This window comes from Vidua chalybeata, chromosome 3 (assembly GCF_026979565.1).
Source record: "Vidua chalybeata isolate OUT-0048 chromosome 3, bVidCha1 merged haplotype, whole genome shotgun sequence".
In the NCBI taxonomy this organism is placed as follows: Eukaryota; Metazoa; Chordata; class Aves; order Passeriformes; family Viduidae; genus Vidua; species Vidua chalybeata.
The window spans coordinates 67,406,693-67,421,121 of record NC_071532.1 but is presented as its reverse complement, the minus strand read 5'-3'; the positions used below and the strand labels follow the sequence as shown (position 1 = coordinate 67,421,121).

The following is a 14,429-nucleotide window of genomic DNA, read 5'->3' as shown; positions in this document are numbered from 1 at the left end:
GGGCTTGATTTATACATCCATGCATAAGCCCCTGGTGCTCTGAGGGCGGCTGAATGCCAGCCCAGTTTCCATGAGAGTTATGGCGCTGCGGCGTAATGCCGGCGTGGGTACTCGGTGTCTGCAGTCACGGGCAGCTGAAGAGAGCCTCGGCTTCCTGCTGACCGCAAAAACAGCTCGGCCACCTCCGTGGGGACCTGCACGTTCAGGTGTCTCACTCTGGAGGACAGTCCTATTTTATGGCCAGTGACACATGTGTTGGTTCTCTACAGTGTCAATTTGAGCAAAGCTGCTTTTTTTACAGCATCACACTGGATCTGAACAAAAACATGGCCCTTTTCAAAGGCAGCAAAGAAAATGAGTTTTAGCTCATGGCTCAGACAAATACTGTGTTTACTCAAGGGAATCTAGGTATTAAAAGGAGAAGAGGAAACTGTCAGCTGCAGAGAGCTCAGGAAGGTCCTCCTTCTGGAGCCTCTACTGCTTTCACTGGTAACCATGTCAGCTAAGGACAGAAAAGGAAAACCACCAGCAAACAGTTTTGTATGACATGAAAGGTGGTCCCAGTAGAAGATGTCTTTCTTGGATGTATCCTCAGTAAGAAGCCTCCTTGACCACATTAACCAACAACTGGTTACACTGGTGGGTGGCTCATCCCTGAGGAAGATGCAGTGAGCAAAATCTCTCCACCCTGACTCCAATGACTTCTCAAATTCCCTGTTGTTTGTCCCCTATATAGGAGGAAAAGAGCCAGCACTTAAAACAGTCGATTCTGGTTTATTTGAATGGGAGGCACCCTTAAAGGAGTGTCAGGGGTTGTTTTATGTCTCTCTTTTTCCTCCTTTTTTTTAAAAAAATTATTTTAGTTTCATGTATTTATTTTGGTGGGGTTGGAGCTAGATGATCTTAAAGGTCCCTTCCAACTCCAGCTTTGCTGTGATTCTATGATTTCTAAGTGTAGAAAAATACTGTTTGTTTAGGACAGTTTTCTGAAGAGGCTCTCCCTGAGTCAGTACTTTTGTCTTAACTAGGAGTTCAAAGCTTTTTGGTGATTTGCAAGCACATCTTGTGCATGCTTTGTACCACCACTCTCGGCTGTACATTGTCAGCCTCCTCAGAATTTTCCAGGCAGTCTTCTCCACCTCTGCATTTTTGAGTTTTGATCCACTGGCAGCAGCTGTATTTTCTTTAGTCACGCTCCCTGCGTATCTGCTCACTATTTTAGATTCTTTAGGGAAATGTAAACAATCTGTGGTTCCAGGTCTGCAATCAGAGCTGTGTGGGTGGCCCTCTGTGGACCCCCACTGACCTCAGATCAAGTTGCAGGACTGGAGCTTTAGCTCAAACCTGGACATAAACAAGAACCAAGATGTATTTCATTATTCATTTATTTAGGTTGTTGGTTATCTATACTATTAATTACTCTCTGATGATAAATTTAAACACAAGAGATATAAATAATAAAAATTTGGGATAGAAAGACGACATTACAATATATCATACTAATGATTTCTTTTTAAAAGGCAGACAACTAAAACCAGACAGTCTTGAAAGGTGGGGATTGAAACCAGGTGAAGGATTATACAGACAAGAGCTGATGAAGCACCTGGGTAGTCAGCCATTGAAAAAATGAAAAGCCAGCTCCATATGATTTATTTTGAAAGTAAGAAGAGAAGGCAACCATGATCAAGGGGAGTTAAATTCATGCTGAAATCATCCATGATGATACTTCTAACAGGATCCTAATTAATTTTATTATTATTATTATTTAAAGCAGAAGGGACAATTCTAGGTCATAAAACAATTCCTGCCTTAAGCCCAGGGGTAGGGCATTTTGAGAAAACTTATAGCAGAAGGCACCATTTAAGCCCACACAATTGATTTTTTTCTCTCTCTTGAACAACAAGCTCTCTGTTTTCTTCTAACAACATACTTAAACACCACAAGGATGAGAAAGGAAATGGCATTTTTTAACAATAAAACATGCATGTCTGTTTTTTTCCTATAGCTTTGATGCAAACTCTGTTTGAAGATGTAGCGAGCCTTAAGTTCGAACACAGAGAAATTGAACTTGATGCTGTAAGTCCATCCATGATGGATTACTACATTTCCCTAATGCTTTTGTGTCTCACAAGAAATTAGAAAAACCCCTGACTTAGCTAAGTAAACAGTGCTGCAAAACATATCCCCTATCACGGTATAAAAACTGGGGAAGCCAGACTAAACTGATAACGTGGTTTAGAGAAACAGTGTTGTGTTTGTTTTTAGGATCCATGGCTGCATACATGAGTGAGTTTTTAAACTTGGCACACAATGGGATGAAGTCCTGCTCCTCGCACACATCAGAGCAACTGTTGGTGAAAAAAAACAGGTGGAGACTATTTGCAGAAAAAGAGCAAGTTAGAGCCTGTCTTGCTCCTGGTGAGAGTGCCTCATTGCTATGGGAAGCAAGGTGAAGCTGTGGGGTGACAAGAAACTGTCTGCCTACAACAACAGCAAGTCTATTCAGATTTTGCATAAAAAACAGTCTTCAGAGTTGTAGGCAGCAAAGGAAGAATCCAGTGACTTCGGGAAGCAAAAATGCAAAACTTACAATTTTAGATGATTGAATGCAGCATCTGAAGATAGATTAGGGAGAGAGAGGAGTGCAAGTACTCCTTCTCTTCTTTAAACTCCTTCACTAGCCATGACATTTTGCATGCTAAGCATAGCTGATAGTGTGCTCTGATCAAAGCACTGACAAGTTGGTGCTTTAATTATGTGAACCATCATTAGACTACAGAACTTGTATGGAATTAATTCTAGTGACTTATGCCTCCCACAGCTTTTGTTTTGGATTGTTGGTTAATTGAGAAATGGCCAGGTTTGTTTTTAGTTAGTTGCAAGTTTTCTGCTCAGTAGTTGTATGAATTAGAAAGATCTTTTCATACATGTGAAGCTTTTGAAGATGATGTTGACAGGCCTTGTGAGGAAAACGTAAAAGCAAAAATAGCACCCGCCAAGTAAACTGGAACTCCTCCAATATTTTTAAAGGGAAGGAGGAGAATACACCCTTCCACTTGACTTCAACAGAATGGATACAGTTGAATACTCTATGAATATATTAATTAGAAGTATATTCAAGTCTTTTCCCTGTTAATATGTGAATTTAAAACTGCTGCATAATTTTTTCCTCCTTTTTTTTTTGTTCTCCTCAAGGATCCAGCATTTCAAAGGACAACACCATCTGGCTTGCACTGCAGATACCATGGGGTTGAGCATGAGTTGTACTTTGGTGGTTCTCTACTTGGACCACTCACCCTAAGACCTAGGATATCCAGACATCCAATTCCCTAACACAAATACATGCAAAAGTGATACTTAATCTCTACCTTCATACCACTGAAAACAGTATTCCACACACTCAGCACAATTTTTCCCATATTATCTTCTCATTCATAGTCAGAATGCCCATCCTACCTTTGGTAGTTTCGCTTTCCCGGATCAAGAAGGTACCTCTGGGGTTTCCAAACGACAGCAGCTGCCTCTCGGCATCTTTTCGGCCAAGCTTGCCAAAGTACCACCTTAGGGAAATATCAGAAATAGTAAGACAACATGTGATGTAGCATTACTAAATAGTGTCACAAGGCCCAGACATGGAGAGGATTTTGTGTGGAAACTGTGGTTACTCAGTTGACCATTTTTGTCACACTGTGTCTCTTTTATCATGCTGGAAAGCCAACCTGACAAACCATGTAAGAGATGCTCTGTGTGTTGGGCAGTAGCTCTTTGCATTAAGCCGGTAATCAGTAGGTGTTGAGAACGCTTGGTGTCCTCCAACAACAGCCAGACTTGGACACACAGAGGCCAAGATGTGGTGGGTGGAGGATATACACAGGGAAAAGGGCAGAAAACTGTTGCTGCCAAAGAGCAGTACTTGTACAGATGTTGCTATAAATATTTGATCTACACAGTGATTTACTAGTACTCAATATTTTTGTTGCAGCACAGCTATAAAATCTCAGTAGAAGGACAAGATTGAACCACTTAACTTGAGGTTCTATATGAGGCTTTCAGAGGCTTTTACAGCCTTTTTTCCTTCCTGCAGCAATGTTTTTGTGTTTTTTCACAATCAGCCAAGGACAGCCTGAAGTACAGACTCCACTAATTACTAAATTAGTACTGCTCGGCTCTATAAGCTCCTCCATTTATATTGGAAATAAGGTGAATACACACATCACTCTTTTTCTTTGCATAGATGGTTCCTCATTAGGCAGCTTTGTGTATGCATTGTGGGCATCCTACCTATCCTTGGAATTGTATTTGTTGATACAACGTGCCCTCTTTAATGGACAGTTTGCACACTAATCAACTCAAAATATTTTTACAAGTTGGTTCAGGAAAAGCAAGGGCACCTTTTGGTTAAAGCTTGAAATTAGCTGACAGCTGAAAAAAGGAAGCAGACCTGTGTTCCTTTAGGTTTTTTTCTTTTGTTTTGACATTGAAAAAACACTGAGCTCTTGCTTCTTTTGTTACTAATTACCTAATTATTTATCAGTGCAGTTAAGAACTTAAATAAATATAACATAAGTCATTTGGAAAATCGCTGCAATCAATCAAAGCCAACTCCTCACACCTCCTTCTAATACAGCACTAATGGTCTTTAGAACAGAAAAAGAAAACATACTCCTCTGCTTGGATGGAATCGACTGGAGCCACATAATTACTGGGAATGTAACCAGTTTCGCCTGTTGTCAAGGAACGAGCCTCCCACCAGTCTCCTTCCCTGTGGAAACAGAGGTGAGGAGGAGAAGTGAGAGCAGGACACAGCTGTAAAGACAGTGATCTGACTTCATTAACAATGCCCAAAACTGCATGGCTGTAAGAAACCACAGCAACTTGTCTCTATCACCGGTGTGCTTCCGAGAGAGCTGTTTGCATTTAAACCCAAATAATACACATATTTCTTTACATCTAGAATTATTGCAGCAGTGATTAGTACTGTAGCTTTTCAGATGCAGCATAATGGCATGAAGAGGCAGAACAGCCAGTGTAATCAGGTTTGGTGAGGGCTGAATTTGGACTAGAATATTGAAAACTGTATCCATGGCAATTATTCTAATACAGACCCTTGAAAAAGCTTATAGGAAAATTGCCAAATTGAATGCTGTGTTCTGATTTTGGCTGGGAATGAGTTAATTTTCCTCAAAGTAGCTGGTATGGGACTATGTTTTGGATTTGTGCTGGAAACAGTGTTGATAATGCAGGGATGCTTTCATTACTGCTGAGCAGCATTCCCACAGTGTCAAGGCCTTTTCAGCCTCTCAGATGAGCAGAGAGGGGCAGGGGGTGTGCAGGGATCTGTGTGAGGAGACACAGCTGGGACAGCTGACTCCCACTGACCACAGGGCTATTCCATAACATATGGCAGCATGCTCAGCATGTAAAGCTGGGGAAGAAGAAGGACAAGGGGGGAATGTTTGGAGGGATGGCATTTACCTTCCCAAGTCATGGTTAGGCATGATGGAAGCCTGCTTTCCTGGGGATGGCTGAACACCTGCCGGCCTATGGGAAGCAGTGAATGAATTCCTTGTTTTGCTTGGCTTCTGTGCATGACTTTTGCTTTACCTTTTAAACTGCCTTTATCTCAACCCCTGAATTTTCTCACTTTTACCCTTTTGATTCTCCCCCTGATCCCACCACAGGAGAAGTGAATGAGTGGCTGTGTGGGGCTGAGTTGTACAGTGTCACATTCACTGCTAATTTTAAACTTCCATGAGCACAATTAATCTGAAACCCAAAGATATAAAAAAGCCATCCATCAACATGGCATTTTTAGATGGCCCTTAAGGATCACACTTCATTGTCTAGATTCCCTCTGCTGGCCACCTGGAGGACGTAGCACAGGACTAGGCTGTGTTTTCAAATGCTTACAAAAAACTCTTCTTCTACAACATTCTTCACATTTAAATGCAAAGTGGTTCATGCAGGACCATCTTAAGGCAGCATTCTATAGGCTTAGCATGAATTTCTCTTTTACACCGGTGCACACAGAGGGACATGGTACTGACTTTCAGACAATGCACATTGGTGCAGGATGTGCAACTTTAAGAGAAGTTTATTTCTCAGCTTTCTGCAGGATGCAATTATTTGGGATTTAGCAATTTCTATTTCATTCTCAGAACCAGATTCACCAGTGTTTAACTCCTACCACTACTAATAAGCATTCTCTTTTCTATTTCTGGACTGCTTAGGAACTCTTTCTCAGTTCCCTTCTCTGTAAACCAAAGACTTGTTCACTAAAGAAAACACTATTATCAAATGTGTCTGGAGAATTCAGCCTCTTCTGGAAGCAAACAACTACAGTGTTTGCTGTAGTCACTGTCTAAGCTTTTACACTGTCTAAGCTTTTACTGGAAGGAAAGGTTGTGTCAAGGTGAATTCCTTAAATTTGCAACTTCACTTTTTTTAACAGTTTAAAGGAGAACAAACTCTATGGAAAACAACTAGAAAACAGCTGTGATTAGTCAAAAAGGAGATGCTTCCAATTTTACAGTTCAAGAAACATAAAGTGCAAATAGCTTTTGCAGAGGCAGGCAGTTGACACTGTTTTAATACACGCTGTGTGCATTAGTATGTCAGGCAAATGGCCCTTTTTGTTTGTGTCTCTAGTATTGCCAGTGAAGTGCTAATCCTTCCCCCATATGCTGCTGTAGAATATTTCTGAGGCATTATGCCACACTGAGCTTGATAAATGGTACCATTCCATCTCTTCTCCTTACTGTGCAGAGAGTCCACTAGATGGAGGCATTTTGTCGTATCTAGGGAGGAAAAAAGCAGTCCTGTGGATGATCCCAACGTCAGGAACAACCCCCTCTGCTTTGACAGAGAAGCTTAAATGTCTCAAAGCACTGCCAGAAAGGAGGAGGAATGCAGGCTTTTTTCACAGCTCTTAAATTCAGACCTGCAGCTGAGGTAGGAGGCAGCTAGTCAGTGGGGCCAGACAGGGTGTGGTGGTGGGAGTGCTGGGGATGGCCCAGTGTTTTGAAGCCCCAAAGTCAGGCTCTGCTAACTACCACTCTGTCTACCACTCTGCAGGTACCTCTTTCACCCAGACTGCCTTTAGTAAAATATCTGGGTTCAAATCACAGGGATACCCCCTGTATGTTATTTCAGGTGCTGCGCTGAATGTTTACTCCAAAGCACAAATCAAACTTTGTTTGTTGAAAGCTAAAGCAAAATCCAAATCCAAACCCCTCCAAAAATTCCAGACAAACTACTTTTTTGCACATATATGCTTTCTATGTGCAAGCAACATTGGCAGGTGCTTTAAAAATGGGCTTATTTCATGTAATTCCAGATGTAAGTGAAGAGAGGAAGCATTCTTATGGAAAAGCAGCTTTCTGGAGATTCCCAGTCTGGCTGTCACTACTCCAGGGGTGTGGTTAGAGCCATGTTTAAAGCAAATACACCTAACTACAATGGGAATTGAGCTTCTGTGATCCTACAGGAAAATCAATGAATGCTTGGTCTTTTTTCCTTGCTTAGAAATCCTTCTTCCAGGCAGTAAGTACCTGCATCAAAATGCATGTACTGCAGCCACTGACATGAAGGGGAATCTCTCTGTCTCACCAACTCCAAGGATGATTGCTCTCTAAATCCTGGTGAGCACTGCCAGATTCCACCAACTGGCACGTACAAGGTATTTATAATGTGTGGAACTGCTTGTTTCAGGTTATGGCATAGTTTGTGCAAGGTTAGAAAAGCACAAGGCAATGCGAATAAAAATAGATCATAGGTTTAAAAAGGGTTTGTTTCCAACCTCTAAGTTAGAAGCAGAAAGGTTTTAAATTGCTGCTCCCTCTACAAATAGTAACTGAAGTTTCTGTGCTTTCATCTACATCAAAGCTCTTTAGCTTCATGAAATATTCCACAGAATTACCTGCTTTTTAAAAAAACTTCAGTGCACATTGAGCCAGTTCCAACCCTGCAGTTGCTATATTAAAATTAACAGGAGTTGCACCAGGGGTGAATTCGCCTCATTGTCACATATTATAAGAAAAAAAGAGAGGACCAATATCACAAAGCCTTTAGAAAGTGACACACTTGGTTGTTAACCCATTTTTTACCTCCACATGATAGCAGTAGTGAACATAACACAGAGCCTGCCACTTTATGCTCTTAGCCAAGAATTACAAGATGTTCAGATGTAGGTCAGTAGCACAGTGAGTTTTAGAAGTTATTTTTAAATTGCTAAGGGATTTTTTTCTATGGGCAGTTGATAAAATTAATTTTAGTTTGATGATTTCCAGGATGGAAATGTGGTTTTCATGTCAGATGCAACAGAACCTAGGAAATTGTGACTGCATCACCTACCTTTAAAAGACAAAAATGCTTTTAAACTTGGCACATACATCTGGATAACAACTCTTTTGTGAATCAGCTTTTAGCTCATTTCTGTGTAGGGATACTTGCAGCAGATTGGAAAAAGTGTTAGTATATGCCTTGCAGAACCTCTGTAGCTACTGATAAAGTACAGAGCTGGTAGTTTCAATTCTGAATGTGGGGTTACTGTAAAATGTAAGCAGTAAATCACACAATCTAACACTTTTTTGAAAGTAAAGCTGCATGTGGTTGAAGTGTTTTTTCCCAATAATACAGCACTTTGCTTTAAATCATATTTTACTAATAAAGCAAGCAAACATTATTGTAAACATTGTAAGTTTGAAACTATTAAAAAGAAGATTCCCAAGCCTAAAACTTACGAGCTGTTAAGTATCTGGAATTTTTCTCCTTTGTGAAAACTCAAGTCATCTTCTGTTCTTGCTTCATAGTCATAAAGCGCCACAAAAAGAGTTACACCTAAAGAAAAAGATAAGTGGGTTATACTCCATCATAAAAGACAGGAGGGAAAAGAACCTCAAGAGATGATGTGGCTAAGCCACAGGTAAGCTACTCCAGTTGCTGAGGGGCAAACCAAACTGAACCCTCCAACTTTTTGAATGATTCTCATCTCTCTGGTCTTATGCATTTGCCATAAGCAGTGAGCACTCCACCTCCTTCACTCTGTACAGTCACAGGATCCCAAGCAGGCAAAGGGGGTTGAAGAGACAGTTTAGACATAGTCATGCCAAGTATTTAACTACTTGAGGTGGCTCAGCCCACACTTTACACTCCCTGGTAGAGGGATGAGGCATTTAGCCAAATTTGGCATGTACACATAATTTCTCAGTTCCAAGTGAACCTGCAAATTTGCAAAGGACCCAGCTCTACCCCACTTCAGTTCTTTGCACTATTTCATTAAATAACTCTTCCTAAAAGCAACATGCTGAGACAGTCAGGCCTCTGCTGCATGACTGACACCATGAGCACCAAAATAAGATGTTCAAGCTCACCTGTTCCTCCTCTTGTACGCAGCGTCCCTGTATGAGAGGAGGAGTTGACTCCACCAAACACAGTCAGTCCTTGGCCTCCTGTGGCATGGAAGTTGTTGTAGTTTGGGATTGAAGTCACACCAAAGCTAGGATAGTGCTGAGGAGTAGGATCTGTCCCATAGCGGTAGCCTGAGCTTTGAGTTAAACTGCCATCCCTCTCGTCAGTCAGTTTTGTTGCTTCTTTATCCTTACATTGCACACAGCCCATTATCTAAAATCCTAGGAGAGGAAGGAAATGATAGGTCCTCATATGTTGATGCTCACCAGATCTCCTCCAAATACACATATGATGAGGCTTAAATTAAGTTCACTGCTCAAAAGTTAAGTATTTTGGAAAAAAACCTGCAGTGGCTTGAATACAAACGGCAACATGTTGGAAAAAAGCTCACACAAAAGCTTCCCCTCAGGAATCTTCCATCGAGGCCTGGAGAAGGGGGTCCTGCCTGCTCTTAGGGTAGCAGCAGATCTTTGTCCAGCCCTGACAGACAACATTTTGCACAGAGGGACCAAGAGGATGAAATCTATCTTGCTCACCCTTTGCCAGGAGGATGCAATTGGCAGGTGAAGGACTCAGCCAAAAAAGTGCAGCTGGAGGTGTTCAAGACTGCCCTCAGAACACAGAATGAGGCACTTAGCTTGTGGTTCATATTTGACCTTGCCAACTACCCAGGAATGGACTTCACCTAAAGACAAAATCCTTCTTCCATTGCTGGAGCTCTGCACAGCAGGCAGAAAAGCATCCAAAGCAGCCACAGTGAGCCAAGAATTATTACAGCAGGAAAGTAGGAGGGAGCTATCAGAGTGCACAGCTTAAAAAAAAAAAAAAAAAAAAAGGAAGCTCCTTTTTAAGCAGCACCAAATTGAAGGCTAAAACCACTGGTAACAGGAGGTGGGGCTGGCAAAAGTACACACATTAAGAAACTAGAGAAAGTCCCAGAAGAATTAATACGTCAAATGCAGAGCAACTCCAAGTACAGATTCTGCACAGAATGAAACTGAGAAGGTTTCAAAAATTACAGCTTCAAAAAGGTTGCTCCCAGTTTTTTTAATTCTTGTAACCTCTTGTTCAGCACCCTCATGGGGCGCTACCAGGGCCTGGGTTAATCTCTCTTTATTTGAGGTGCCTGCCTCTCTTTGCGTGGAGAGAGACAGAGGGTGATTTGCCACATCTCAGAAGCACTCCTGCAAAGTTAGTCCTGTTACCTGGTGTTGCCTTTCGTCTGCTAGCTCTAACTTTCTCTAATCCATGTGGTGGCATCACTGAACTCTTTCCTATTGGCCCAAGTTGAACCTAGACACAAAACCTGAGTTTCTGGAGTTGGGTGTGATGAACCTAAGGAATCAGATACTTCTCTGGAGGCATCCTTGATCTGAACCAGTACAGTGACTCTTAGATGCAACCTGGCACACAAACAACAAACTCTGAACAGTGGGGTTAAAAGAGAAATGGCTGAAAAAAAAACTTTAAAAATTACTTAATAGATAAACTTTTTTTCAGAATATATAAATAGAAAATGCAGAGAACAGAAAAAAAATAGAGTGAAGTACATTTTTTTTTACCCCACATTTCTTTTTGCATTTCAGACCAATACCTGTCACTTTGGGTAAATAGAAAGCCTATGCTTTTTAAAATTTCCTGATTTTTATGTAGCTGCCAGGCTGCTATTTTCTATTACTTACCCCAACATCAACACGGGAAATTGGTTTTGACAAACTCATGGGATTCAGAAAAAGAATGTTTCACCAGCGCTAATGCTTGAAAAATTATGCAGCAGCTCTCTGTTTTTCTGTGACAGTCCACAGTCTGGATACCTGCTTCCCATATCTAACCTGCCTAATTAAAAAGAAAAACATTTCTGTTTTTCTACAATTTTCAGATACTTCTAGTTATTCTACAAGTCAGTTCAGAAAAACAAGCATCATTTTGTTTGCCCAATGTGACGCCCATCCACAAGAAGGACCAGAAGGAGGATCTGGGAAGACACAGGCCTGTCAGTCTGCCCTTGGTGCCCAGGCAGGTTATGGAACAGCTCATTGTGAGTGCAATCACAAGGCACACACAGGATCAGACCCAGCCAGACTGGGCTTAGGACATGGCTCTCAGTGCCATGGCCTAGTTGACAAGGTGGTGATAGTCAAAGGCTGGATGCTATGATCTCAGAGGTCTTTTTAACCTAAATGATTCTGTTATTCTATAATTTTATCTTTATTTATTTCCTGGAGTTGTATTGTCTGCATTTAGCATGGGTCTACCTTCTGTTACTCTTAGCCTGACTTAAAACTGCCCTTTTTGCATTTCTTTATTCCCTTCAAGACACCACATCCACTCAGCAGGGCTCCCTCACCAAAATGTTTAAGTCTTTTGGGGAGAACAGAAAAATGGACCCCTGACTCTTCACTTGCTGCATGGGTGGCATGAGCTGGGATCCCTGAAGAAACTAAAGCAACAACTGGTTGAGGGAAAGGGGTTTGCAGCCTGGAAGCTGCAAAACACACTGCTGCTGTTACTGCTGCAGCAGCCATGCTGACCTCCTGCCTCTGCTCGCCCTGGAAGCTGGGTTGGAGCTGGAGGTGCAGAGTACTGTGCATCCCCAGGACCAGCAGTGACACCAGGTGAGACCACAGGGACCACGAAAAAGGTGCAGAGGTGCCCTGGCCGGCTTCATATCAGCTGTGAAAAATTGCTTGTGGAACCATGACTACTGCTTTTAGCATTTCAACAGCAGGACAGTTTGGCTCTGGAGACCCTTTGTTTGGAGATGTCACTCAGAACTGAGGTTTTGCTGGCTCCTCTCAGAGCCTCTGTGAGCACTGCCAGGGAGTGAAGCAGGACCACAGGGAAGGCAAGAGCTCTGTGGGGTGATGGCTCATCTCCCCGCTCTCAGCATGGGCAGAGCCCAGACGGCTTTGGGCAGGAGGGATGAGTCTGGGACTCACTATTTGGACCCTGCTACACCTCTGTGAAAGTGTGGCTGTGATGTGCAGAGAGCAAAACATGGGCAGTGAGCAAATGCTGCGTGGGAGATACCACGAGAGAAATCCCAGCTCAACAGTAAGGGTGGAGAGGTGCTGACCACCAGAGCAGGGAAGAGTGAGCCATTAAATCAGCCTGCTTAAAAGCTGCAACATGGGCTTATTCACCTCAAAGCAACTAAGTGATATGCAGGATTTAGTGTTTAAAGAAGAATTTCACAGCCTTTTTGTTGGCTTGCAGACTTACATCCCTGTGAAACTCTATCACCTCCTCCCTTTCCCCTCCCAGCTCTGTTTCTCCTCTTATTTTTTCCCATGTGCTTTCATGAAGAAAGTAGAGAAAAAAATTAAAGAAAAAAAGAGATAGGAAACATGAAATCTGGGATACCAGTGGGAGGGAAAGTGGTTTTCTTGTTGCTTATTCACAAACGTTCAGCTGAGCAGGGAAAAAAAATCCCCACTGAAATCCAGGAATATTTCACGTATAAATTTACAACTGCTGACAAGACAACCCTACATATTTCATTTACACACTGATAAGGAAAAAGTTGAAATGATAAATCAGCTGCAAAAAGAAAAATTGCTACAAGTATTTATTCTGAAAAAAAGTGAATAAACAAGGGGATGGTATACATATGCACTGGTAGTTTAAAAAATGGTTTGGGTTTCTATTACTTGGAATTATATGTATAAAGAACCAGTGAATTATGAATGTCTTGATTTTCATTTGGTTTTTTCTTGCTTTATCTTTTTGCTGGCAATGGCAGCACACAGGGAAGGAGAATTTGATGCAAAGTGAACGACTGACAAAATGGGCTTTTTTCTTTCTCTTGTCCCCTCCCACTGTCAAAGTGTCTAGACAATCCAAGTATAAAGACTGCTTGATTGCAGCCTCTTGTAAAATGTGACAGAGGGTGTTACATGCACACATCTTTTCAAGCCAAGTCCCTGAAAGTTGTCTGTTCTTGGCTCAAAGAAACAGCATCATGGGGAGCTGGCTAAATGTGAGAGAATACATGTATGCATGTACATGCCTAAAGTGATTTCAGCTTACTCAGGGGTTTCATAGACAAAAAATATCACCTCCATTCAGCACTGGCCTTTGTGTCAATGAATGGAATCCAAAAACTAATCTCCTTCAGTATCACAGAGCAGGATTTTAATATCCAAAAGTTTTATCTCCCTGCATGTCAGCATTTGGAGCTGTGGAAAGCTGTAATTATTCATCCAGCTCTGAGATCACCAAACAAAATCTGGAGTTGTTTTACACTAAACTCTCTGGAGATGAGAACACAATGTTGCTCATCCAACATGCTGTGCATCTTACAGTAAGGGAACAAGTTTTTAATCCACTTCCACTAGGAAAGGCAGCATTTCTCAGATGTGTGAGTTATGGGTCACACAGCATTATCATAGTCTGACACTGGTAATTTTAAAAGGTATGTAACTGACCTAATTAAAATTAATTTTTCCAAGGCAAGCAAGTTGAATTTGGTTATTTTGAAGTTGTGTTTTTATAGGCAATGTAAGATGTGTTTTTATGAAAACATATAACCCCTCATTTTCATGGGTTTTGAGACTTCCTTAGAGACAAAGGAAAAGAAACATATTATTTATCTCCTTTCTTGTCCTTATTACATTTCTTGGACTCCAACATTAACATTGCAACCAATCTGACATGTGTCTAACCAGAAGAGTAGTTTCCCCCCACATTGTGGAAACATTAGTTGACATGGATATAAAATTCATTATATCATTATGAATAATTTATATAGTCATAGCACCTTAACCACTTTCAGGTAGGATACAGATGAAGGCTAAGGAGATGAATTAACATTATTATTACTACTGTAAATAATCCTCCTTTGGTTTTTCTTTTTGTTCTTGATACAAAATGGAAGCGAAAACTGAAACACCCAACAAAGCCAGGCATCCACTCCATTAACAAAAACAAAAGCTGTCCTCTGCTAGCTAATCAAAACCTAGGAAAAGTCCAAGAGTAGGAGGAAAATTCCTTTTTTTATACTTGTATTTTAAAAGTAAAAG

The 14,429-nt window shown here is 41.4% G+C and overlaps 1 protein-coding gene across 4 annotated transcripts in view; it reads right to left on the bottom strand.

Annotated features, from left to right (window-relative positions):
• FYN (FYN proto-oncogene, Src family tyrosine kinase) overlaps window positions 1-14,429 on the bottom strand; it is a 136,918-nt gene that overhangs the window by 30,035 nt on the left and 92,454 nt on the right. For all 4 annotated transcript variants that reach the window (XM_053937639.1, XM_053937642.1, XM_053937643.1 and 1 more), the window contains 4 exons: window positions 9,372-9,629; window positions 8,742-8,838; window positions 4,664-4,762; window positions 3,457-3,560 (listed from right to left, as the gene is read on the bottom strand). In XM_053937639.1, coding sequence (XP_053793614.1) covers window positions 3,457-3,560; window positions 4,664-4,762; window positions 8,742-8,838; window positions 9,372-9,618 — 547 coding nt within the window. In that variant the 5' untranslated portion in view covers window positions 9,619-9,629. The remainder of the gene's footprint in view (window positions 1-3,456; window positions 3,561-4,663; window positions 4,763-8,741; window positions 8,839-9,371; window positions 9,630-14,429) is intronic.